The 27,960-nt window shown below is 34.4% G+C and overlaps 1 protein-coding gene across 1 annotated transcript in view; it reads left to right on the forward strand.

Moving 5' to 3' along the window:
• The window catches only part of LOC127847978 (sushi, von Willebrand factor type A, EGF and pentraxin domain-containing protein 1-like), an 88,120-nt gene that overhangs the window by 32,394 nt on the left and 27,766 nt on the right, over positions 1 to 27,960 (forward strand). Inside the window, exons 8-24 of the mRNA XM_052380232.1 lie at positions 6,411 to 6,618; positions 6,821 to 6,975; positions 7,365 to 7,521; positions 10,321 to 10,520; positions 14,407 to 14,539; positions 14,908 to 15,114; positions 15,462 to 15,635; positions 17,174 to 17,380; positions 18,032 to 18,211; positions 20,422 to 20,550; positions 20,834 to 21,025; positions 23,036 to 23,224; positions 23,436 to 23,624; positions 23,848 to 24,054; positions 25,141 to 25,344; positions 26,172 to 26,420; positions 26,822 to 27,088. Of these exons, the coding sequence (XP_052236192.1) occupies positions 6,411 to 6,618; positions 6,821 to 6,975; positions 7,365 to 7,521; positions 10,321 to 10,520; positions 14,407 to 14,539; positions 14,908 to 15,114; positions 15,462 to 15,635; positions 17,174 to 17,380; positions 18,032 to 18,211; positions 20,422 to 20,550; positions 20,834 to 21,025; positions 23,036 to 23,224; positions 23,436 to 23,624; positions 23,848 to 24,054; positions 25,141 to 25,344; positions 26,172 to 26,420; positions 26,822 to 27,088 (3,247 nt within the window). The remainder of the gene's footprint in view (positions 1 to 6,410; positions 6,619 to 6,820; positions 6,976 to 7,364; positions 7,522 to 10,320; positions 10,521 to 14,406; positions 14,540 to 14,907; positions 15,115 to 15,461; positions 15,636 to 17,173; positions 17,381 to 18,031; positions 18,212 to 20,421; positions 20,551 to 20,833; positions 21,026 to 23,035; positions 23,225 to 23,435; positions 23,625 to 23,847; positions 24,055 to 25,140; positions 25,345 to 26,171; positions 26,421 to 26,821; positions 27,089 to 27,960) is intronic.

A 27,960-nucleotide genomic window follows, 5' to 3' on the forward strand; every position in this document is an offset into this window, starting at 1 on the left:
GAATCGTGTGTTCACGCGGCAAATCGCCGCGGCACTCGGCATCGTTTCGCGCAACGACGCCGAGCCTGTATCAACCTCGCGTACTTTCGTGAAGTGAATCAGCCGCATACGTACTCGGCGGATCAAGTGAATAGATATACATCTACATGTTCATTTGTGAAGCATAGAAACCTAGATTTACGCCACTTTCATAGTTATTAGTTTCATGTTATAAAGTGATATCATGGGCATCGTAAAGTTTATAGATGCCTATCGGCTATCGCAACCGTTGTTTATTGTTTGTGTTTTCACTTATATACACTTATATTTGTTAATGCAGCATCAACATACTAAAAAAATATCCCGAAAAGAGGAAAATAATGCATTTGAATATCAACCGTACTTTGACAACTGACGACAAAAATTATTCGATTTACGTTGTAAATCTAGGTTTAGTGCAGATTTGTTCATACGACACAAAGACACTATTTTGTTTTACGGATCCTTTTTTCTTAGAGGACTGGATGAGTCATGTTAAATATCGACTATAATAAAAAATTTGTATAAACAACTGGTAGGCTAGCAAGATGTGTTGCAGATAATTGGTCAGTAACCACATTTCAACAAACTATTTTGACCTGTCAATTCTTTTCAGCTCAATTCAACAGTTAAATGTGCCCATAATATTACTTTTATAAGCGGATATTATTTTTATATGATGCTTTACAGAATATTTATATAATATCACGTCTTTAAATATATCGATATTTATTCTAAATGAAGCCTTTAATTAGATATTTGCAAAATATAATGGTTGCCGCTTCTATATACACACGATGTACCGTTTATGTGTTTGAATGTACATGTAGTGACATATTTTTATTTCCGTTTCAGTGTAGGGCTGTTTTATTCAAGCAGTTTTACAAGGACATCATAAGTCGGAAGTAAATTATAACGTGTGTGGTAACCGCTTCTAAACACGATGTAGCGTTACCGTTAATTTGTTATTAACATATTTGTATTTCATTTTCAGTGTTTGGCTGTTTTATTCAAGGAGTGTTACAAGGACAACGTTATTCGGAAGTACATGGCAAAAATCTTTATTACAAATAATTATTGTTATTTGATTGTATAAATCATAACACATTATCAACATACTTTATTTTATATTGAAATAGCGTTTTTATGTTTGTGTTTCATGAGCTTTATCAATTATTTTACATCTGTGATAAGTCTGAATTGTCGACAAATAACACAATTCGAATACATTTAATATTCAATAATGTCACACAATACACAGTTCAGTGTTCTGGGTTGATTTATATATTAAAAAACGACAGCTCGCCCAGTCCTTCCTCAAGCAAACGTTCTGTGGCTTCAAACTGCTAATTGACTCTGCTAATATTTAATAGCAAAAACAACATGCAATTATAAATCCACCCATCTTCTTGAGCCTTGACCACTCGTAGGTGCGAAAACAGCTGCCTGGTCGCCTTGATGTCTCGATATGAAAGGGAAAACAATTGTACATAATTACGTGACCTTGTTAATGTGTGAAATACATTCTTTACGGACAGGAAACTTACTTACTTGCCAGGCACACTAAATATGCTTATTTGATAAAACCTGTTGTCGTTAAAATAAAACCAAAAACAAATATGTTTGTTGATCATTTAAAGTTTTTCAATGGTCATCTAACAGTTAATAGGTGTCTATCGCAACCGTTATTTATTGTTTTTGTTTTCACTTAAGATACACTTACATTTGTAAATGCAGCATCAACATACTAAAACAATATCCAGGAAAGAGTAAGTAATTCATTTGTATATCAACCGTACTTTCGTTTTTCCCAACTTACGACAGAAAGTATTCGATTTACGATGTGAATTTAGTTTTAGTGCAGATTCGTTCAAACGACACAAAGACACTATTTTGTTTTACGGATCATTTCGGCTTAGAAGAATGTCCAGTCATAAACAATATCTAATTTTATAAACAGCCGGTAGCAAGATGAGTTGCAGCTTATTGTCAGTAACCACATTTTCACTTCTCTCTTTTGACCTGTTTATTCTTTTCAGTTCAATTCAACAGTGAAAAATACCCATAAAATACCCATAAAATCACTTCAATATAAAATAATAATGAAACGGTGCAGTTAATAGACGCACACAAAGTAACTTAAACTACTTAAGCCGATTCTTAAAATGGCAAAGATAAATTATTATTGAAATTGAATTAAGACATGCCCTTGAGTATCGTGTTTTATTTTGATGACTTTGATTTTTGTTAAATTTTCAGGATTACAACAATTTGTTTATATGCACTCACTAAAAACACAACAGCACGCTTTTTTATTAACTATGTTATCTATTTTATTTTGAATCTGCGCACATTAAATATTATGATTTGACATATTATTATAAATGTTCTTTAATTTTTTTAACAACTAATCATTTAAAAAAGATTGTTTCTTTTATGATACATGTACGCATCGACTCGGCGTCATGTCGCGGATCGAGGCTTGCCTCGGCATGCCGCGGCGGACAGATGCGAAGCTTCGCGGCGAAATTCCACTTGCCGCCGCATACTTACGCGGCTTCAACAGCTGACGCAGCATCGAATCGTTTCGCCTTGCCGCCGCGGATCGCGAAATATGTTTGTTCCGCTTTGGCTTTACTGTACATTGGGTGGAAAAACTTTGTTTGATTTCAGAAATTGTTGGTATGTCAATTAAAATATATCCTTTCCAGAACAATATAATAATGAAACTATTTAACAGAAATGCTCACAAATGCTTGTTGAAACAAGTTTTCATGAGGTTTTTGTTGTGGAGAAATTAAATGGAACAAACAAAATGCCGACGCACCCGGTTGCTTTTTAAACAAAGACCGTTGATTTTGATCTCGCATGTGATAGTCAATTCTAATCCAACTTTAAACATCAAAACATCAAAATGAAGGTAACAAAAAAAAAGGATTTTGACAGAAGTTGAACAAAACGCATTTACCTTCTATTAATGATGATAATCCAAAAGCACATTATACACTTTTGAGTGATCTTTTTGAAACCATTTTTCATCAGATTGTGTCGGTCAGTCGGACCGATTATCTTAAATCACTTGTCGGTCCTGAGGAAAATTTGCCCGTCAGGACCGGCGGACCGACGGATTTGGCGAACCCTGAAGAGCAGACAACTCTATCAACCATTTTGTCATAATTATGGCCCCTTTTCCACTTAGAATATGCAGCAAATGTTAAAGTTTTCGTACTACCCCATTTATTTTCATTGTCCCTTGACATATTGCTTTCATATTTTGCATACTTGTTTACCAACATCACCCCAACCTATAAACAAGAGCAGACAACTCTATCAAGCATTTTGTCATAATTATTGCCCCTTTTATACTTAGAATATGCATATTATTGATAAATCTATGTTAAAGTTTTCGTACTACCCCAAATATTTCCTATATCCTTTGACATATTGCTTTTATATGTTGCATACTTGTTTACCAACATGACCCTAACCTATATACAAGAGCAGACCATTGTATCAAGCATTTTGACGTAATTATGGCCCCTTTTACACTTAGATAATTTAACATTTTGCTTAAATTGCCATAACTTCTTTATTTATGATCACATTTTATTATTACTTTGACAAAACAACACTTACCTGAATACCACAATGGCTTCCACCCAAACAATACCCCACGCCCCTACCCAGAATCCCTTCCCCCCCCCCCCAACCTCCCCCCCCCAATTTTTTTTAAACATCTAATAAATTACCACACACCACATTATACCCCCCTCTCACCCCCCCCTACCCCCCCCCCCCCCCCTCTCACCCGCCCCCTACCCCCCCCCCATTTTTTTATTTTTGTTTAAACATCATCTAATAAATTACCACACCCTACATTATACCCCCTCTCACCCCCTCTACCCCCCCCCCCCAATATATATTTTTTTTTTGAAAGATCGTCTAATAAATGACCACACTCAGACCTGTTTACTTCTACGGATTCGCCGTAGTTACTACGGATTATTTGGCTAAACTACGCACTACGGATTTGTACTGAAAAACTACGGATCCATCGATTAAAATGGTCAAATTTCAGTTTTTAATCGTACTTTCGCTTATTTTCGGTCTTTGCGGGTAATTAATCCATCATAATCATTTTGGCGCTTGCGTAGTAAGAAATGTTAAAATTCAAGCCTCCCGGGGAACGAGTGCTGATCGAGCTTGTCGAGTCGTCACCGAACAACAACTGACTTGCGTATTGGTTCGCAAATTTAGCCGAATATATACGATTTTACGTTGCTATCCAGTATACACATCTCTCTCTATTGCGGAGAATACCGACGATAGTCGATGTATCGGGATTGAGCACGCCTGCTTTTACACACGTCCAAGATGGCGGCAAGCAGACGAAAAATTGCGATTAACGGCGAAAATAATAAATACCATTCAAATTAACAACGGATATCATATGGTCATTAGGGGAATAATGTACTGCGTGTGTCAATTATCGCAACATACTACGTTTAAGATTTGAAAAAAAAAAATTACGTTTGAGATAAAAAATAAAATATTTATCAGAAATATGCACGGTGAATGTGCGTCAAGGAAACAAGTGTTGGAAAATTGTAATTCAGTCTACTCACAAAGTAAAAGCATTTATTATAATGAGTATTGTTCGCAAAAGGAAAGAGACAAACATGAATTGATTTATATGTTAGTGGATCTGTGTATACTCAGATTCATATGCATGTTCTGCTTTATTATGTTTGTTACGCTGTACAGTTTAATGAAATAGCATTGAACTGAGGTTGTCAAGTGCAAGATATTGAAAGGTAAACAAATAAAATATATTATTTTAACTCCATTTAATACATTATTAACACAACAAGAACACTAAAGGGTGTTTTTTAATATTTGTTTATGTTTTCCCCTGATGATATTTAATTTTAAAAAATACTGAATTATTAGTAAATTATTAGCTACTCTCAAAGAGCTTATGATAAAATGGTGTATTTGAGAATCTATAGATTATTGTAAATTTAATATGCATGGGGATGGATATTAATTAAATATTGTCTTCATTGTAAGAAGACATTAAAGCAGCACTTTATAATATAAAAATGCTGTCAAACATGCACTTAAAAAACAATTTTAATTCTGTTACTTATAATCATAGTTATAATGCTTAATGTTTCCCAATGTCACGGTTTATCGCGCTATTGTTTCCAATTTCATGATTTATCACGCTAATTTTCCCAATCCAAATGGCAAAGGCTGTAACAAATATAAGCAAATAAAATCACTTAACAGATTTAATTATTAGCAAGTAAATTCATCTAATACTTTATGTACCGTTAAACGGATATGTGACCCAGTCATTGTTTTAATGCTCAAAATGATTGTAAAGGTTAAAACTACTGACAACAGCCCAAAACTACTGAGAGATGCCCTCTATACTACTGAGAAGCAATCGGTAGGGTAAACAGGTCTGCACACCCCACATTATTGAATATGAACAATTTCCCCATGATGGCTTATGTTATACTGTCAAGCACTCGAATAGTCGAGCGCGCTGTCCTCTGACAGCTCTTGTTATTCTCTACAGCAGAACTTCAACACTACCGGTATATAACTAATTGATCCTTGAAATATAAATAGATGACACACCTGTGCCATGTTTTACAAATATTATTCTACTCTCTAAAACAAATGTTGTCATACAAGAAAACACATTTCAGCGGGGATTTAGCACTTCTGTGACAAGTCTTGTCATTGTTTTAAATTGATTTTAAATTTCTGATCTGTAATTTTGTTACGATTTTGAAGCTTACATTTGTGATGCAAACTTAATTTTAACTAAAATTTATTTTTATCTTCAGTTGTTAACAATTGTCAAAGGGTGTGAAATATTTTCCATTATAATCAATTGTGTGAATAATTTTTAACTTTCAAAGAACTTATGATGTATGTATAATAGTGTGTTTCAGAAATAATTATAACTAACTAATTTTTACCAAAACATTACATTCTGATTTTATTATACGCACTTATCATATGTTTAATACTCATTTCTTTTCTTTTCACTTAATAATTTATAGTTGTATTATTACAGAATTCATAAACCATATGAAATTCCACACTACTAAAACGAAACTGAAACTAAAGCTTACATTCAAGCAGCGTCTTATTAATTTTATTCCTTAGAAAGTTAAAAATACAGCTCTGAATTATCTTCTCTGAATTATTCTTCAACATAAAAGATACAAAATGAATAGCAATTTTCTCATTTGATTGGCTTTGATGCAAACTATGTGTACAGTAGCTGTTCAATTCAATGCTGAAAATTGTACATAATAATTAAGCATGATAAACCAAAATAATACTTAATCAGAATATTTAATTTTCTATAGATCCAAACAACAACATTGGCAGCCAATCTTGCCTTTCTGGATATCTACTCAGGGACTCCGTACATGCAGGAAGCTTCACTGATCAAGCGATTCACAGGCACCGTCAGTTCACAATACATCTTCTCCACAAACAACTTCCTCACCATTAACATGTATGCTCAGAATGTCCAGTCAGCAGTGCCAGCATTTAACATACTTTACACCTCAGGTATGATCTTAAAATTCATATTAAATTGTGGCAAGTGTGTGCTTTTGAAAGGAAACATAGAAAGCAAATGTGTAGTGTATTTGTTTTTGTGAATGTTAAACTATCTAGATGTTTGTGTATGTGTGTATTTGATTTTTTTTTCTTTTCAGAGAGTATACTTTTCTCTGAAATCTCTAATGGAAACAATAATTGTGTGTTGTAGACCTTCCAGAAATCTTTCATGGCTTCAAGGATCTCACTGCCTCCATCAGTTGGGAACAGCTGGTGTTCCCTTACCAAGATGAGATGAACAAACCTGCTCAGCTGCAACTCAGATGGAGAATCACTGCACCTGTTGGACAATTAATATCTTATTATGTAAGAAATACGCAATTGTTTTTCAATGATGTGTTTCTTTTAAAGCATAATGTGATGTAACCCATTTTGAAAACCGAAACTGAAAGATTTTGTTTTGAGCAATGGAACAATCTGAATCCATAAATGACACATATTTATAATAAATGTCAGTTGATTGTTGAGTGAATACAATAATCTTTCCTTTTGCACAAGTTATAATTGATTATTGTACTGTACTTGTTATAATAACACATTGATGATTGTTTCCTTTCTTTTTGGGCCATAGTGCACGTCATTTATAGAAATCCAATCTGTATGTGACAATTAAAAACAAATAATTGTAAGACTTGAATTTTAAGTTTAAAAACACACCCGATTCTTCATAATATTTTCTGTACATTAATTTCCAGTTGGAAAAGGTAGAAAATTCCAGTAAACCTTTACAAGCAGAAATAATGAGCGGAGACTGGACACTGTCTATGGATCATATCTATGTGTCTGGTACAAACACACTTGAAATTGTCATGAAGGAAGTCCCCAGTAACACCAAGCTAATGTACAAGACAGGTTGGAAACAGATTTTCTTCATACTAGTTCATAAAGAATGAAAAATGTGGGGCTTTTTATTATTTACCCTGCAACTGCAATCACATTGAACATGTAAAGACTATCTGATCTGTCCTAATATACTAATAAATAATGTGATTTTCATCATATATAAGCATGCATAGATGGATTAACTTAATTACTTAAACATACTACACTTTTTATCAATATACAGCATTCACATGTCTGTTTGGTTCCTGATGAAATGAAGTTGTAACAATGCAAGTTTTATTATCATGTGTATTTAAAAGCAAATTGTATGAACCTTATCAGCTTGCAATTACATGATAACTACCAAAGACCTATAGATAACACAGATTGGAAACTTCGCGCCTTATCGGGCTATCTCTCGGCGGGGTCACGTGGTCGAGAAACCGATAAGTACACTGAGGATCAGCAGACGATTTATTCCATGAATCAATCGGAGTACTCCGGAGATAGCCGGTGTATCACGATTGCGATAAGATAGCAACGCGTCAGTAGCAACGGCTACGATTATCGAGCAAAGTTATGCGAAAATGTTACGGCGCTATGAAAGGCGGCTGTAACTTGGTCAATAATGATCCGATTTATATAAAATAAAGTTTCATAGAAACATGGGTAATTATGTTCTTTTTATAAAATCTCGATTTTATTTACCTACAATGCTGTTGAATAGTTTATTTGAAAGGCTTTTGCTGATAAAATATTCTTGTATAATTTGGTATTTCAAACAGTTAAAACCTTATAAAATATTATTATTTCAAAACGGATAGATATATGTGGACACATAGATCTAGGTCTCTGATTAAAACAACATTACAGTATAATAAATGCTATGATCGTTCGATTCAAAAACGGTTTCAGTTAGACTTATTTCAATATTGATTGTGTAGATTTTTTAAATTGTTTAATTCTCTTTTTATTTAGATCTTATTCATGAGTCATAGGTTATTAAAGTTTTGTTTGTAATCCAGTTTTTTTTCTTTTGGTAATTAAATTAAGCTTTCAGTATCGTGGGCTAGGATTTCGCAAAAATGAAAAAAAAAAAAACCCATTTCACGCGCGTGTTAATCGTCGGATCAATAAGCGAACTGAAGAAGATGCTTTGTGTGTTTTTTCTTTATTCTTGAGAATTAATTAAAAGAAGGGATCCTAACTTCAATAATCAGTTTGCGTTGTTGATTGATTTTAATTGTGTGATCAGTGGCCGTGGCCGGCGAATTATAGTCATCTCACAGCCTTTGTTTGTGTTTTTATAGTAATCTCACAGCTATCTGTTAAAACATGTTTGTATATTAACTTGCATGTGTAACATTGACAGGAAAACTGGTAATACTAATAAAAGATATTAAATGTGAAATTAAACCCATACATTGTACTTTCATCCTGTTTTTTATTCATACCAAGATAAACCTATTACCCAGAATAAAAATCTTATTTCTTCGATTTGAGGTGAATAATGACGAAGTTTTTCACAATGAACCAAAGCACCTTTGACGACATGTGTGTATAATAGGGTAAAAGAGCTTAAAATTGTACCATCTTTGAACAAGGCCCAAATCCTTTGAAATGAACATTTTCCTCCAGTTTAGTTCATTCATACCTAGATTAACATATCGCCAAGCATAAAAATCTGACTTAATCTATTTGGGATGAAAAATGAGAAAGTTTATCAAAAAGAACAAAAATACGTTTGACAGCAATCTTGTACAACAGAAGAAAAGAGCTTAAAATTGTACCAACATTGTATAAGGCCAAATACTTTAAATTGATTATTTTCTTCTGGTTTGTTTAAATCTTTACTTAGATTAACATCTTGCCTAGCATAAAAATCTTACTTCAACGATATGGGATGAGAACTAGAAAAGTTTGTCAAAAAGAAACAAACCACTTTGGCGACAGGTGTGAAAAATGATTGAATGGAATAACAGTATAAAATAGTACAAATTGTACAAAGGCAAAATCCTTTAAAATACCTCATTTTCGTCTACTTTTTATAAATCATGCATAGATTAACATCTCACCTATTATAAAAATCTTACGTTATCAATATGTGATGCTTAATGAAGATGTTTAAAAAAAAAAATGCTTCGGGCCTTTCAATTTTTGAAAAATTATCGAAAATGAACGAATCCAGTGTTCTCTTTCAAATTCCAATAAATTAATAATTAATTAGAATAACAACTACCAAAACCTAAAGAATTATCAACACATATTCACACAAAAAATATTCAATATGTCTTTTTTCGGCGACCGACTTTGCTCACTACGCGAAGTTCGTAACGTTGCGCTTTCAGACATTCATTGCTCTGCAAACTGACAACCGAGCGCTAAAAACACTATTTAACACATTAAGATTGTTAATAACAATATCAATATAATATAAACTACCAGATCATGCTCAGAATACCCTACGACAACAAATATTAACGACTAATTACGAAGAATAATTGATTGCTTTATAACAAAATGGCCGACAGTAGCTGGAACAGGGAAGAATCTACAGGTACACCGGCATCTCCAAAATCAATGTCACGTGACCCGCGTCCGCCGTTAGATATTATCGCATATCGCTATTGCGAAGAGGAGAGTTTCCAATCTGTGTTATCTATAGGTCTTTGTAACTACACACTTGAAAGATGAAGACATCTTAAAAAGTTTATTGGGCAATCTTTAAACGTTCATGTATTGTGCCTCATGATATGAAGATATGCATGGTTTTGATCTGAGTTGTCTTGTCAGATATGTTCAGTAGACCATGCATCTTCAATATTATAGGATGTGGGCAGATTGTAAGCCGCCACAGTGGAACGATCATCTCTCCCAACTTAATGGGCGTGATCCCAAACAATGTCATGTGCTCCTGGACCCTGGATGGGGGGCAGCGGGCTGGCAGAGGAATGTCACTCAAGTTCTACACAAACTTTACGTCGGACCCTAGAATTACACCAGGGAGCAGATCTGAAGACTACATAACTGTGAGTAACTTTACTTCGATCTATTGTCAAATCGGTTCTCTGTATTGATTTTTTTCAAAGCAACAATTTCCATGACTCCTTTAAAAATCATTATGCCATTTGTTGTTATTTGCATTCATATTGATATTTTGAAGCAAATGATGTATTGTCTCTTCAAGTAATTGTCCTATTACCTTTTTTCGGGTATATTTTCCTTTGGTAAAATATATTACTTGGAATAAATTGTGTATTGCAAAAACAACAACAACAAAAAGTTTAAAAAACACAATTAACAGCCTTAAAAGTCAGTGGGATATTAATATAAATGACTGATGATCATATGTATAAAATGCATTTTCCCTATATTTGCTTTTTAACCAGGTTTTCCGAAGGAAAAACTGGTTATTAGATTGGCGAATGTCGTCGGGCTGGCGGGAGGGCAGAACAAGCTTGTCTGGGCCATAACTTTGTTGTTCATTGTGAGATTTTAAAATCATTTGGCACATTTGTTCATTATCATTGGACGGTGTGGCGCTCAAAAGAATTACATCGATATCTCCAAGGTCAAGGTCACACTTTGAGTTCAAAGGTCAAAAATGGCCATAAATGAGCTTGTCTGGGCCATAACTTTGGCGTTCATTGTGAGATTTTAAAATCATTTGGCACATTTGTTTACCATCATTGGACGGTGTGTCGCACAAAAGAATTACGTCGATATCTCCAATGTCAAGGTCGCCACGACTAAAAATAGATTGATTTTGAAACAAGGGGGGAAACTATGAACAATCAGTAGCAATTCACATTTTGAGTTGTCTCTCTTTTATCAGACTTTTTTTTTCAAATTGAAATCAAGGTCGAAATGAGTAAAAATATATTGAATTTGAAACAAGGGGGTAACAATGCACATTTTGAATTGTCTCCCTTTATCAGACTTAAAAAAAAAAAAAAAATAAAAAAAAAAATGAAAATTTGTGACAATTTTGTCCCTTGTTTTATTATGGATTATTTTACTGTCTATATTTTGGTTTCTTTCATCTGTTTAAATGTTTTATTTCATTTCCAAAACTTACTGTCTATTTGTTACAACAACATTATATACTGTGGGATAATTGGCTGTCAGAATGGTGTTCTCATTTATAATTCAGAAACATCCATTGGCCAATGAAAGTACACAACACATTTAAATACTAGTTGAAAGAAGTTAAGAAATCCGTTTTATCTACCAGTTAAGGATCAATACAATAAATAAAGGTGGATTATTTCTGCCATATAGATCAGGCATGTTGGTGGGTTGACAAACTAAAACGACAAATATACTGGTTATTATGACCATTTTATTAGCTCGACTATTATATATGAAATATGTATAGTGGCGTTTCTGTTTCCGATTCTGTTAGCGTGCAAATGTTCAAGTTTTCGTACTACCCCAATTATTTTCATTGTCCCTTGACATATTGGTTTCATATTTTGCATACTTGTTTACCATCATGACCCCAACCTATAAACAAGAGCAGACAACTGTATCAAGCATTTTGAAAGAATTATTTCCCCTTTTATACTTAGAATATGCATATTATTGATAAATCTATGTTATAGTTTGCGTACTACCCCAACTATTTCCTATATCCTTTGACATATTGCTTTTATATTTTGCATACTTGTTTACCAACATGACCCCAACCTATAAACAAAAGCAAACCACTGTATCAAGTATTTTGACATACTTATGGCCCCTTTTACACTTAGATAATTGAACATTTTGCTTTAATTGCCATAACTTCTTTATTTGTGATCACAATTTATTATTACTTTGACAAAACAACACTCACCTGAATACCACAATAGATTCCACCAAACAATACCCCACGCCCCTACCCAGAATCCCCTCCCCCAACCCCCCCCCAATTTTTTTTTTAAACATCATCTAATAAATTACCACACCCCACAATATACCCCCCTCTCACCCCCTACCCCCCCCCAATCACCCCCACCATTTTTTTTTAACATCATCTAATAAATTATCACACCCCACATTATACCCCCTCTCCCTCATCTAATAAATTACCACACCCCACATTATACCACCCTCTCAACCCCCCCCCTTCCCCCCCCCCCCCCAAATTTTTATTATTATTTTTTTTCCCTTTTTTTAGCTCAACTATTATATATGAAATATATATAGTGGAGCTATCCTACTCACCCCGGCGTCGATGTTGCCGTATCCGTTCCCGTGTCCGTTTGCGTGCAAATGTTAAAGTTTGCGTACTACCCCAAATATTTTCAATGTCCCTTGACATATTGCTTTCATATTTTGCATACTTGTTTACCATCATGACCCCAACCTTTAAACAAGAGCAGACAACTGTATCAAGCATTTTGACAGAATTATTGCCCCTTTTATACTTAGAATATGCATATTATTGATAAATCTATGTTAAAGTTTGCGTACTACCCCAAATATTTCCTATGTCCTTTGACATATTGCTTTTATATTTTGAATACTTGTTTACCAACATGACCCCAACCTATAAACAAGAGCAGACCACTGTATCAAGCAATTTGACATAATTATTGCCCCTTTTATACTTAGAATATGCATGTTATTGATAAATCTATGTTAAAGTTTGCGTACTACCCCAAATATATCCTATGTCCCTTGACATATTGCTTTCATATTTTGCATACTTGTTTACCAACATGACCCCAACCTATAATCAAGAGCAGACAACTGTATCAAGCATTTTGACAGAATTATGGCCCCTTTTATACTTAGATAATTGAACATTTTGCTTAAATTGCCATAACTTCTTTATTAATGATCAGATTTCATTAATACTTTGACAAAACAACACTTACCTGAATACCACATTGGATTCCACCCAAACAATACCCCACGCCCCAACCCAGAAACCCTGCTCCCCCCCCTATCCCCCCCCAATTTTTATATATTTTTTCCTTTTTTTAAAGATTGTCTAATAAATGACCACACCCCACATCATACCCCCCGCTCACCCCTCCCCCCCCCCCCCCCCAAAAAAAAAATATTTTTTTTTTCCCTTTTTTTTATTTTTGAAAGATCGTCTAATAAATTATTGAATATGAACAATTTCCCCATCATGGCTTACGTTATACTGTCAAGCACTCGAATAGTTGAGCGCGCTGTCCTCTGGCAGCTCTTGTATTTTTTCCTATCCATGCGTTGGCAAATTAAGGGCAAAAGAACAACAAATATTTCCGACGGCAGGACAATTATAACGTATGTTGTTATTTTATGTTGGCGTGTTTGTGATATGAAGGGTCCCAAAAAACTAATGCACTCATAATAGGACAATGGAAATGTGGCCATCTCCCATACAAAAGATCAACAAATGATAATTTTAATACATCAGCTCGTATATTTTTGTTGCATATAATTTTGTTGTGGCGTGTTGTTGTTATTTCACCCTTTGTCCTCTGGTGTCTATGTGTTGGAGACTTTCAAACCCACTTCCACAACAGAACAACAAATTAGAGGCTTGAATGTTCCGAATATGGGCAAATAACCCCCCAAACATTATGTCCTACTGGCCAGTATAAACTGGTTGTGTTGGCATCTCTGATTTGTCATATTGGTGTTTTCGAGTTTGAAGTTGCCAACATGTGGGCACAAATAACAACACAATGTAATAATTGTGGTGTTTGCATGTATATTTGTTGTTTTGGCTAACACCCTTTACATTAAACTCTTTAATACTACATGTACACTGTATCACTTGTTGAATTTCTTTGCTGCTTTTAAACAAGGCATCAATGAAATACCTTATACATTATTATTATTATTCATGAAATGCCCCACAATCAACCATTAAGCATAGCGTTTTTTTAGCAAAAGCCAATTATGAACCTATTGAAAATGTTTGTTTGGTAGATCAATGCAGATGGGAATACTGTCAAGAATTATACAGACAGGATATACAGCAGCAGAAATGGACTGGTTGTGATTGATTTTACATCAGATGCAGCATTAAATTCGAATTCATTTAGGATTGAATTTGCCACGGGTAAGAAGATCTAAATGGTTATTTAACATAGTGTATGTTACCAATGTCAATATTCAGTACAGCCTTATGAATTTTATAAATCTGATTAGTTTCTTATACAATGAGGTGTTTGTTGAGAGTGTTCATCTTACACTCCTTCTTTTCACACAAATAATCATTACAAGTGACATATGATCTAGTTACATTTTGCTTTTAAGATGTTGTGTTCTTTTGCCTTGTAAAATACATGTAAGTCTGTTATTTTGCAGTTTGATTAAAAAATTGAAAGCTTACCATGTCTTTAATATTTCTCCTAGATTGTTTTCCAATGTTGAAAAACGGTCTGTTATTTTGCCTTCTCATTTATCTTCAATGGTTCCTTTCCTCAGACTGTCCCGCTTTGAATGTTTCGAGCGAGACAAATAAGAGCAAGCAAGGCGCAGTGTTTGAAGAAGATGTGGAACTGAGCTGCCCGACTGGTCACAAGTTTCACCTTGAGAAATACTCTGAAAACAGGTCATTGTCTTTGACCTGTGGAAAGGATCAGCAGTGGTACATTAAAGAGGAAAAACTTTTTGCAATCCCAGAGTGTAGAGGTATGAGTTCTTTTGCAGAAAAGCAAAACATTCATTGGGAATATTTAATAAATGATTATCATGATGCGGTTTTAGGTAGTTATTATGAGGTAAAATGGTACGTAACTTTGCTGACAAATTGCAAGTGGGTGAAGAGTAATTTTGATAATAGCCTTATATGAAACATAGCAACACGAAATTTCTGCATGCCTTAATATGTTGGCATAACAATTTCACTTTATTTAGCCTTTGTCTTTATATGTTGTTTTTCAATTGTCAGCTGATATTATTGTGAATATATAAACTTACAATGGTATTATACTCAACATATTAACAAAGCCAGGGACTGAAGTGACTTGAATTTTCAGTGGTTTACTGCGGCCCTCCACCCAAGATTGAGAACGGCTATATTGTCAAGGCGACTGGGGCCACATACAACTCTACGACTATTTATAGCTGTGCACAGGGATTCACAATGTTTGAAAACAAGAATGCAACCTGTGATGAGAATGGGAAGTGGATGAATGCACCCACATGTGATTGTAAGTGTTTCTTTATTGGAAATACTTCTAATTATGGTTTTTTTATTGGTTGACTGATTAAAGAAAATTGTAAAAAATAACGAATAGTAACATTCGGGTTATTTTGAATGTTTTTTTACCTGAGTAAATTCTTAATTGGTGGTGAGTAGTTGTTTCAAAAATGCAACAACAAATTTTAAAAGCACTGCCTGGCGCTGACTTGTATTTATGTGTTTTATGCTGTATTTAATGTTCACATCTTTCTATATTTCATTTTCATTTTGTATTCTTTCGTTTGTTTGTTTATTTAAAATCATAATGATAATGAAACAGGCATATGTGTTGTTGTCAGTCTAGTTTATTATAGCATATATTGGCTGGGGATTGCGTGTATACAGTGTTTCAGGGGACAAGGTCAATATCAATGTTACTAAAAAAGAAAAACACTTTTTTCTCTTCTTTATCACGTTTGATGTGGTAATGAGTCATCACATGTAAAACATATTTTAAAATGTACAAATAAAAAATATAATATATATAATATAGCAATTTGAACATTAATTTGCACCAACAGGATAGAAACCTTATTATACCACACGATCCTTTATTTATGGCAAGAAATGAATTGCAAATCACATAGGCACAACACAAATGTAGTAACTAAGGCAAACACATACTAACAGAGCTCCAGATAAGGATTTAGTCTAAAGGGTATTTCACCCCCTGATATTATTGTCAATGCGTATTTTACTCCTTTGTTTCAGCCATAAAGGGTTAGGAATATTTAGGGGTATTTTCCATTTCCATAGAAAACGGAAAAAGTAAAAGGCGTGTTTAATCTAGAAATAGTATTATTATTTGTTTTTTATATTTTTAAATGCAAACAGAATATATTTAAAAAGACGATATGAACAGACTTTCTTTAAAAATATTCCCGCAAGCTGCTTAAAACGTCCCTTTTCGATCCACAAACATGATGGGCCGCCATTTTTATTACAAGCTTATTTTGATTGACTTACTTTTGATTCAAAGGTTACCTTACGCTAAAAACTTAACTGGATTATTGTTAAATCGGTTACGCACTTTAATTGATTTAAAATACGTACCAAGATTTGTAAAGCGTTTTGTTACGTACTGGGCCGATTTTTAATGCGTTTTTTATTTTTTCAATGCGTAAATACGCAGATACGCCTCTTATCTGGAGCTCTGCATACTAAGCATCAAGACTTAAGAATTCTTATGTTGTTGTTGGGTTCAAAGTTAATATTACTTTATCTAAATACAATGCTTTGGCAAGATGCAATCTGTTGAACCATTTCTTAATTTGTATTGAGATTTTGATTGTGGTTTGAACTCACAAGGACAGTGCTACTGTTAATACAATTCCAAATAAGCAGATTTGTTCAATATAAACTAGAGGTTAAACATGTAACCACAGCGTCTTTGTTGCACAAATACAAACCGTCCTTTCAAATTTAATACAATCTCACTTTTAAATGGGATCATGTTTATGTTGATAAATATAATACTGTCATTAAATACGAGTGTGTCTATTTTAGCTGCAACCTGTGAGGCGCTGCCCGATGGCATGTTACTAGACGGATCATGGAGTATAATAGCTGGCAATAACTTTACAAATGGCAAAGCAGACTTCAACACTGTTGTTAAGTTTTCTTGCAATCCTGGGTTTGAGCTCATCGGGCCAATTCGAACTCGTTGTATAGATGTAGGCTGGACGCATCAGAATACTCTTCCCAATTGTACAAGTATGTAAGCCTAGTACCAGTTCTTGCAACTGAAGAGACTTTTAATCAATGTGTGTGCTTTAGTGTCTTCAAATGTGTTTACTTTTGTATCTAAGTATCAGTTGTTTGTTGAGAAAATTAACACTCTATTAAATGGAAGTTGTGTTTTAATCAAGTGGAAGTTGTGTGTTTTATTATATGGAAGTTGTGTTTTTATACACCTGGTAGAGTGGAGCATAGTAGTTTGACTTTTTGTCAGTCCCTCAGCCTGTCAGTCAGTCAAGCATTCCATTTTCTGGAGTTTTTTTATGCAATTCTTTCAAATATTCAGCTGATTTTTGGTGTGTGAGTCTACCTTATTGACATACAGGTGAATTGTGAGTTTTTTTTGGGGTCCATTGATTTTTGGCAAAGTTACAGGCCTTGGACTTCAAAAGCTGCAGTGCATCTTCAGAGCCCAGAAGGGGGCATTGTTTTTCACATACACAGGTCTTGTTTATTTAATGGAAGTGTGTATGTACTCTAAAGCAACAAATGAATGGTTAGAGAAATGTTTTTCTGTTTCAAATTTTTTTGTCCATTTAGAATGCCTCTTAGCTGAACGTCCACACAATTTTCTGATATATGTGAAAGTTTTAAATGCTTTAGTGCAATAAATATGTCTTTTTTCAGGATTACCATGTACAAAGCCTGTCGTGGCAAATGGTAACCTCATCGGAACCTCGAACCCTGTATATGGGGATACTTTGAATGCAACATGTAATCCCGGGTTTGAACTGTCCAATAGTGCAGGATTTCTGATAATGACGTGTGGAGTCAATCAAACTTTCGATATCATGGCAATTTGTGTAGGTTAGTATAAGACTGTTAAATGCTCCAGTCCTCTGGACATGATTACATGCATTTTCATGGCCATCAGGTCAAATGAAAGTGCATTTATTACACTTACAACAATTCTGGTTGTTGGGGAAATACTTTTTATGTTCCCCAAATTTTTTTTTTGGGGGAGCATATAGTCGCCGCTTAGTCTGTCCGCTTCGTCTGTCCTCGCATGTGTCCGTCCGTGCACAATTTTTGTCCGGGCTATTTCTCAGCAATTAATGACTGGAATTCAATTAAACTTTATGGGAAGCTTCACTACCAAGAGGAGATGTGCATATTATCAGCCGGTTCTGGTCGGATGAGTTTTCACAGAGTTATGGCCCTTTGAAATTTTCCATAAACTGTACATATAGTGCAATTCTTGTCCGGGCTATTTCTCAGCAACTAATGACTGGAATTCAATGAAACTTTATGGGAAGCTTCACTACCAAGAGGAGATGTGCATATTATCAGCCGGTTCTCGTCGGATGATTTTTCACAGAGTTATGGCCCTTTGAAATTTTCCATTGTACATATAGTGCAATTCTTGTCCAAGCTATTTTCTCAGCAACTTATTACGGGAATTCAATGAAACTTTATGGGAAGCTTCACTACCAACAGGAGATGTGCATATTATCAGCCGGTTATGGTCGGATGATTTTACATAGAGTTATGGCCCTTTGAAATTTTCTTTAAACTGTACATATAGTGCAATTCTTGTCCGGGCTATTTCTCGCCAACTACTGACTGGAATTCAATGAAGCTTTATGGGAAGCTTAACTACCTTGAGGAGGTGCGCATGTTATTTATGGGTTTTGGTTAGATGATTTATTTAGAGAGTTATGGCCCTTTGAAATTTTTAAGTTGCTAAACCATCCATTGTATTATTTTGTCCAAAGTTATGCCCCTCAAGACGTTTCCTTTTATCTGAATATATAGTGCAATATTGTGACAAAAAAACAACTTTGGGGAGCATCACCTGTCTCTGACGGTTTCTTGTTATAATTGGAAGGTCGAAGGAACTTGTTGAAATAGAATACATACATGTTACTTACTGTACTCATGTTCAGAATAAATATAGTTTTTCTCATTACTTCAGAATCCTCACCTGTTATTGCAATTAAAGAAAATCAATCATTTAGAAAACGCAATTAGATCTTATATGATAAATTTAAATGCTGAAATTTGTGTATAACAGTATTTGCCAATAAGGTATAAACTATTTAAGCATTAGCATCACTTATTGTGATAAAGCATAGTATGTCTAGAACCTATTGTTTTGTTGTAATATGTTTCCAAGCCATATTTGTAATTTTTGATCGCTATGTTTCATTAATGCATATTGACATTGTAAGTATAATGTTTCAGGTGTTCATGGTACCAATTGACAGATTTTAATTTTTTTTTAAATGTAATGAAATGTATACACCAACAAAATTATAATATTTATAGTAATGTAAAACGATGGTAAGATGAAGAAAAAACTAAATAAAAAATGTAGCTTTCATCCTGCATAAAAAACTTGGACCATTGGCAGCAAACTCTGTTTTAAAATGCTGTTCTTTAATGCACTTATTGTCAGAATTATTGATTGAAGAATTGCTTAACACTGTATTGTTTGGTTAATATTGTTTGATGGTTATTTATTTATTGAATGATATATTTTATTGTTTTGTTAGTTATAAGTATTCTTTGGCTAATTTTATTAAAATAATCATACATTTGTTTGTCTGTCTTTCCCTCTGTACATGTGTCTGACTGTCTGTCTCAAAATTCCAGTAGCAGCCATTAAGACTTTTAAATCATTTGGAACCAATTTAAACCATTGAAAGATGACGTGTCACTTGTTAAACTCGTCTCCATACCTCAAAGGTTAAGAACACACTAAGATGTCAAAGATTAAATAGGCCTTAAAAATGCTTGTCAAGACTGTAATTTGTTACTCATCCTGCAATTTTGAAAAAGTTTACCATAAATGACCACCATAAGAAGTCTAGTCTATCACCCGCAAAATGTCAATGTGGCTTGTAGAGGCAGAAAAGGCAAATGTGGCCACTAAACAGCTAGCTTTTGACATATGTGGAGTTTTGGGACACAGGTAAAATGTGGGGGCATATGTTCTCTATCGACACATGTTATGATTAAATTATGTTCCAATGTGTTAACATTTCATGTAAACACATTTCAATTACGTGTTTCAGATATTAATGAATGCAGTAAAGGACTTGCAACATGTCATGTTGATACAACAACCTGTGAGAACACTGAAGGGAACTTTACATGTAGGTGTAGGGCTGGATACAATGCCATTAACGAAACAGCATGCACTGGTGAGTGGACGATGTTTGCATTGGTCTAATCATGCTTGTTTCCTTGTGATTCGGTCCTCACAAATATAAATAATAAATGTAAATTGTAAGTTAACAATACATGTTCCAAGCACTTTTTATGCGCCAACTTGGATTGAATAATGTTATACTTGCTTTGTTCTTTAAAATATAAATGTGTATATTAATAAACTATGTGAGAGTGTGTGCTCTGTTAAAGTATGTACAAATAATATATTTATCATTTCGCTTTAAGTGCACATATTCTGTGCTTTAATAATTTTAGACATCCTTGAGTGCAACAACAACAAGGGTGGATGCAGTCACACCTGCAATGAACAGCAACCCAATTACTCATGCAGCTGTCCAGAAGGGTTTGTTCTGTTCAAGCAAGGTGGAAACGAGGGGTTCGCCACTCGACCATCAGAGACTGGGCACATGCCTGGAGATGTGTACCGAGTAGACCACACATGCGTCCGTATGTTGTTAATCAAATTTATCACTGAATTAACAAAAAAAAATTTATTTGTTTGCTGTACCATTTATTCAGCAATGTGCCTTCATGTAGTTCCATCAAACTATTTTTGCCATCTGTGAACATGGTAATTTGGCATTTGAGAAATTCAACGATGTACAAAGTGATGTTCTATCTTATACACTTAACCCTTAGTTATGGACTTCCGCTACTTGTGTTGCAAGACAATAGTATTAACAAACAGAGTGGTTTTTGCTGAAGTCATTGTTAATTATTTACATACATTTTTGTACAGATTTAATTTAAGTAAAGGGGTTTAATGTAAATGGTGTTACATGTCCTCTCTAAACATATATTATGCCCCCAATTGTATAGGTATGGGGACTTAAACATTTGCCCTATATTGTCTGCCCATCCTTCAAACTTGTATTTATGTCTGTCAGTCTGTCTGTCTGAATTCATATCAACCAGTATGTGAACAAACGCACCTCTATATTTTTGTTAACTGGATACATTAAAAAAAGAATGTAGTTATAGCCCCTATAGTATAAATGGATGATCCCTAAAACTTATAGAACATGTTGATCAGCAAGTGAACTTGCACAACTCCATCTTTTGGTGAGGATGTGACTGGACTTATATCCTCGTTTTTATATGAAACAAGGTCATGCACAGAAATATACCCTTCATAAAACCGCTTGTTTGGCTCGTTATCTAAGTCATCTTCCACTTTATTGGAAAAAACATACATGTATCAGATGTATAACTGGAGATAATTCTGTAAAACGTGAATGAGTTATAAAGCGCAAATCGCACATTTTGCAATTTTATAGTGTAACAACTAATGGCAATAACTCTGAAGTGCCTGACTTTATTTTGCTGGTTATTGAACTAGGCTTCCATTATGCCAACAAACATTTGCAGAAATTTTGCTAAAGATTAGATGAAAACTGTATGATTAAGAGCAGGGAAAGAGGTAATTTCTTAATTTTTGTATAAACTATTGAAGTAAGTCTAAAATGCACAGTGCTTATTGGCTGATTATTTAACTTTGTTTATATATTTATGTCAGCAAACTCTAGAATATTTAATAAACCCTCTTAAGAGTGAGTGAACAGAAAGGTTGATTTTAGTCAGTTCCAGACTGATTAAGGAACTTGGCCTCCATTTTATGTCAACAAACATTTCAAGAAAGTTTGATGAAGAAAACTGCCCAATGTTTAACTTAAGAGTTTTATAAGCACCCCCCTCAGCCACCCATTGATTTACCCACTGATCCGACCACACATTAACTTACGTTGTTCCAATAATATGTCTCGTCCAGAGACAGGCTTATAAAAATTACTTGTTTACTTTTGTCATTCATAACACAAATAGTATTGCTACTACAGATCTGAAACTTTACAAACATATTAATCAGCATGTGAAATTGCTTTACTCCAAATGTTGGTTTATTTTTTAAAGGTCTTTTTGATACAACATGTGGCATAATTTATAAAAAAACAAACCTGTAATTTTAAAAACCTGTTTTATGCTTATTTAAAAAAAATGTTGAAAGATTGAAGCGCTGCAAGATTGTTGAAACTTTATACACAAAAAAATTAATAAGTATGTGAAATTTGATGCCTCTTAAGATGGCATTTAGCGCATTTATGTCCATTTTAAACCAAATATTACTTTTGTTAACTTGTTTGGCCTGTTACTCAAAAAGTGGTGCTGCTAGAAGGCTAAAATTGTGTTAACATAGTCATCAACGTGTAAAGTTGTGCACATCCATAGGTTGGGTCTTTTTTTTACATAAGTTAAGTTTTCAGATAAAAGTGAAATGTGGGGTACCTGTGTCCCACAAACACGTTTCTAGTTATTATATTTAATCATTTATTTGTGTTTTTTTTTGTAAAGCTTGTTGTGTTTTTCATTAATAAACTAAAAAAATGGCAATACTTGACATATTTTTGTTATTGTATTTGCAATAATAACATGCAATCTATTAAGAATAAATGTCTGTTTCAGCTAAACAGTGTCTATCATTACCTACTCTGGCCAATGGTCAGTATCTGACCAGCGATACAGTATTCCACTATAATGACTCTGTAGAGGTTCACTGTAATGACGGATATTTTCTGACGGGTAGAAATAGCACTGATGCCACTATTGAGTGTCAGGATAATGGGGCGTGGAATGAAACTCTCACATGTCAAGGTATGGAGTCTTCAACAGTTAAGACATCATAAATAATCATCATACCATACAAGAAATCATGTTTGAGCTTCAGATGTATTGCATGACTGTAAGCTATGCTTTATATATCTGTTTATATGTAATCTAAACATTAAAAAAAAATTTTTTTTTATCATGCTCTCATTTAGCAAAAAGAATGTCAATAAATGCACTGTATCACTTCTGGTTTCAGCACGCTCTTGTGATATGCCCGTGCCTCCTAGCAATGGCGTCTTTAATGTAGCTGGCGTGAGCTTCATGCAGACTGTGACTTTGACCTGTAACCTCACAGAGACCAAACAAGTCTCCAAGTCAGCGGTGTGTGTGTACATCAGCAAGGCAGAGGGCATGAGACTGGCCGGGGACAATCTGACATGTCCAGGTAATCTGCAACCCTACAATGGTTGAAGCACAACATTCCTTTTTTATATAGTATGTGCATCTTGTGTGTTCCTGTTTCTATCAATACCAATTGTGGCTTGAGAAATCAATTAATTGCTTACACATTTATGAAACTTCATTCAAGTAGCTTTAATGCCAAATGGTATTCATGATTGAAAGCTACTAACATTTGGCTCAAATTTGAAATGCTTTATGTGTCACAGAGATTGACTGTGGATCCCCCGATGCAGTCCTCCCCAATGGAGCAGATATCACTCAACCGGATACAACCACCTATCTGTCCACTAACTCAACATTTGTGTTCGCATGTAAGGCAGGAGCATCTGTAAAAGGAGTGTCAGAGAGCAATGACACAAATGTTAAGTGCAAGGCAAATGGGAGATGGAGTCTGGGTACCCTTAGCTGTTTAGGTGAGTAGCCCAATGGACCAGTAACTGGGGACATGCTGTATGCCTTCAGCATTTAATTTGACACAAACTAATTTTAAAATTGGACTGGATTAGTGTGTTACATAAAGTGTACTAAACAGACTTTAATTCAAAACAGCAACTGTTCAAATATACATACTATACTTTACCTACTATATAAAAATACATATAGGATCTTGCATGAGTGGTTGTTTTGTATTGAATTTATTAAACGAATCATCTAAATAAAGATAAAAACGAGGCTTTTATCTTTATTAAGATGACAAGTTTAAAAAATTCAATACAAAATGACCACAAATCTAAGATTCTATTTATAACATGACCAACAATTTTTTTTGTTATTTTATGCTCTTTTCAGCGTTTATTTACATTGTAAAAGAGTTTAACTGAAGAAATATGCTGGAATTATGACGTCATTTCGTCACAAAAATGAAGTCATTTCACAGTTATATAACTAGTGTGATAACACCCATGTAATAAACAAAATTGAGCATAACGTTATTTCAATCCCGGAGCGTAGGTCATGTTATAAATATACATATATATATAAAGGATCTGGCACGAGTTGTCATATCATACCATATTTTATTAAACGAGTTCAGGAATTGTGTTAGTAAGCAAGCCTTTGGCGAGCTTACTAACGCATTTCCTGGACAAGTTTAATAAAATATGGTATGATATGACAACGAGTGTCAGATTTTTTTTATCACATGCTTTTAAATGAGCAAATTAAATAAATATTTACGCAAACATATTGATAAATCTCGAATATTGTTAACATTTCCCGACGTCATTTGGAATGCCTCGGCTTTTACAAAGCAGAATAAAAAATGCGATTGGTCAATAAACGAAAACTAAGCCAATGAAAACGCCTAAAAATGTTGTATTACACATGTGTAATATAAAAAAATATGGTTGTATTACATGGGAAACAGGGTATAGCATGTGATAAATAGTTACATTGAATGGACATACCAAATCCATACACTGATTACCCTTTGGTAGACACAATGTCAAACAAACCATTTTGTGAATTATATTACAAAGTTAACAAGTTATATATTTCAGGTATGATGTGTTCCGACCCCGGCACTCCTGGAGGCATGACTCAGTTGGCAACTAGTTACGAGATCGGAGCCAAGTTAAGCTACAGGTGTACTAGGAGTGGGTTTGAACCAACAGGGCCACAGAACTATACCTGTCAGTATGATGCTGGTTCTGGTTCTGCAGTGTGGAGTGACAACTTGACCAGCAATCCCCCATCCTGTCAAGGTATTCATGCTTGAATTGTATGATTATTAACCTCATTGTAATAAACATATAGCTAACTCTGCTTTTATTTCTTGCATTCAAGTGAAACTTCAGCTGCATCAGCAGGAGAGAAACCTTATCATAGCACAGTCATGGGCCTTCAAGCATTTCAACAAAAACACCTCAGTTCCAAAACTCTTTTTTATTCAAAGAAACAAATAAATGGATTTGCGAATCTTGATGATGATTCGACAACTACTTTTTGCCCCTAAATCATTATTAATATTTGTTTTAAAAATTTTGTGCAATGCATTTAAATAATTAAGTGCAAAAAAAATCCATTACATATAACGGGTAGGTTTGTATGTACATGTAAGTTCAAATACTACAAGAAAATGGAAGTGTAAATTTAATCTTGGCATTACTGGGTGTTTGTTAAGGGTAGCAAATGTATGTGGAGTATTCAGTATCATGTTTTCGTGTTGTTAGTGTACCCCAATTTACAAATTGAATGGGGAGGTCAGTGAAATAGTTGAAACTGCATGGATGTCTTTCTGTCCATCTGTCTGTATGTTCGAAGACACAAACGTCCGCAAATGAGTTCTCCTTCACCTGTTAATATACAATATTCAATCATGCATGCTTGCTTTGTTCCTTGTGATATAAAGTTGTTAATGCATGTTTTTTGACATATTAAGTGTGTTAAAAATTAAGAAAGTAATGCTCTTTTTTTCAACTCAGAATTGTATTGCTATTACTTATTATGAAATTTTACATCATAGGTATTTGTCAGATCTAAGAATACCGTATGTTGCAAATGGTGGACAATGTGTATGTTTTTTCCTTAGATACCGAGAAACCAAAAGTCACCATGTGCCCAAATTACAGCTCTGACTATTTTTATGCTATGGGCACTGTGAACTTTATGACCCCTAACTTCACTGATAACTATGGCATCAAAATTTTCAACCGCACTGGGAGTTCCCTCCGCTCAGGGGATGTATTGAGTCCATCAAGCAGCCAGATCAACATGAGCTTCATAGCGACAGACTATGATGGGAATATGGAGACATGCTCCTACACGTTTAATGTATATGGTAAATATTGAAATGCAATTGAAATGATACATATTATTTACAGAAATACTTTTAAAACAAAATTACTTGAATGACTTTATTAATTTATGTAATACATTACCTGGAACATACATATTATTTACAGAAAGACTTTAAATACAAAATTACTTGAATAACTGTATTCATTTATGTAATACATTACCTGGAACTTTGTCAATTTCAATGTGAACTCATAGAACATGTGTGTTTCTATTGGTCATAAACAAATGTGCCAGTTTCCAGTGCTGTGTAAAAACTGATGAACATTTGTTCATTTGTTTATTACAGCTTTGTTATAAGTGCTAAGAGTTTGTTTGTACCAAATGTGTGTCTGGTGTGCTCAGATAGTTCTGTACATTTAAGTGATATTCATTATCTTGTAGATAAAAGCGTAAAGCCAAACATCACATGCCCTCCAGTGAAAACAGTTACTGTGACCGATCAAAATGGAGTGAGTGTCAATGTATCAGACTGGATAACAGTGACTGACATGCCCCATCACAATACACTTCTGAGTTTCAGCACGTCAGTTGTCACGGGCACAGTGGCAAATATTGGAACATCCCAGGAAGTCACTGCTACAGCACGATTTACTAGCGGTCCTAACGTAAATGTTGACTCAAACTGCAAATTCCTCGTGAATTTTGTTGGTAAGAGTAAAAACTTACACTGAAACCATGGCTATTTCAATCTTGTCTGTGTACTTCTATGTATTTTATTTTTACTTATATATTTAACCCTTTTGGGTGCTTTCGTAACTTTTGAGGTTGACTGTTGTTTCAATGCATTCTTTGAGATGGACTGTAGTTTGAGTGCAGCCTTTCATGTGGGCTGAAGTTTGAATGTATCCTTTGAGATGGGCTGTAGTTTGAATGTATCCTTTGAGGTGGGCTGTAGTTTGAATGCAGCCTTTCAGGTGGGCTGTAGTTTGAATGCAGCCTTTAACGTGGACTATAGTCTGAATATATTCTTGAGATGGACTGTAGTTTGAATGCAGCCTTTCAGGTGGATGTTAGTTTGAATGTATCCTTTGAAATTGGCTGTAGTTTGAATGCAGCCTTTCAGGTGGGCTGAAGTTTGAATGCAGCCTTTCAGTTGGGCCATAGTTGGAATGCAGCCTTTAATAAGGTGGGCTGTACTCTGAATATATCCTTTGAAATGGACTGTAGTTTGAGTGTATCCTTTAAGATGGGCTGTAGTTTGAATGTATCCTTTGAGAAGGGTTGTAGTTTGAATGTATCCTTTCATGTGGGCTGAAGTTTGAATGTAGCCTTTGAGGTTGGCTGTAGTTTGAATGTGTCCTGTGAGGTGGCTGTAGTTTAAATGTATCCTGTAAGAAGGGTTGTAGTTTGAATGTATCCTTTCATGTGGGCTGAAGTTTGAATGTAGCCTTTGAGGTTGGCTTTAGTTTGAATGTATCCTTTGAGGTGGGCTGTAGTTTGAATGCAGCCTTTCAGGTGGACTGTAGTCTGAATGTATCCTTTGAGATGGACTGTTCTTTGAATGTATCCTTTGAGCTGTG

The sequence above is a fragment of the Dreissena polymorpha genome, chromosome 10 (genome assembly GCF_020536995.1).
Source record: "Dreissena polymorpha isolate Duluth1 chromosome 10, UMN_Dpol_1.0, whole genome shotgun sequence".
Lineage (NCBI taxonomy): Eukaryota > Metazoa > Mollusca > Bivalvia > Myida > Dreissenidae > Dreissena > Dreissena polymorpha.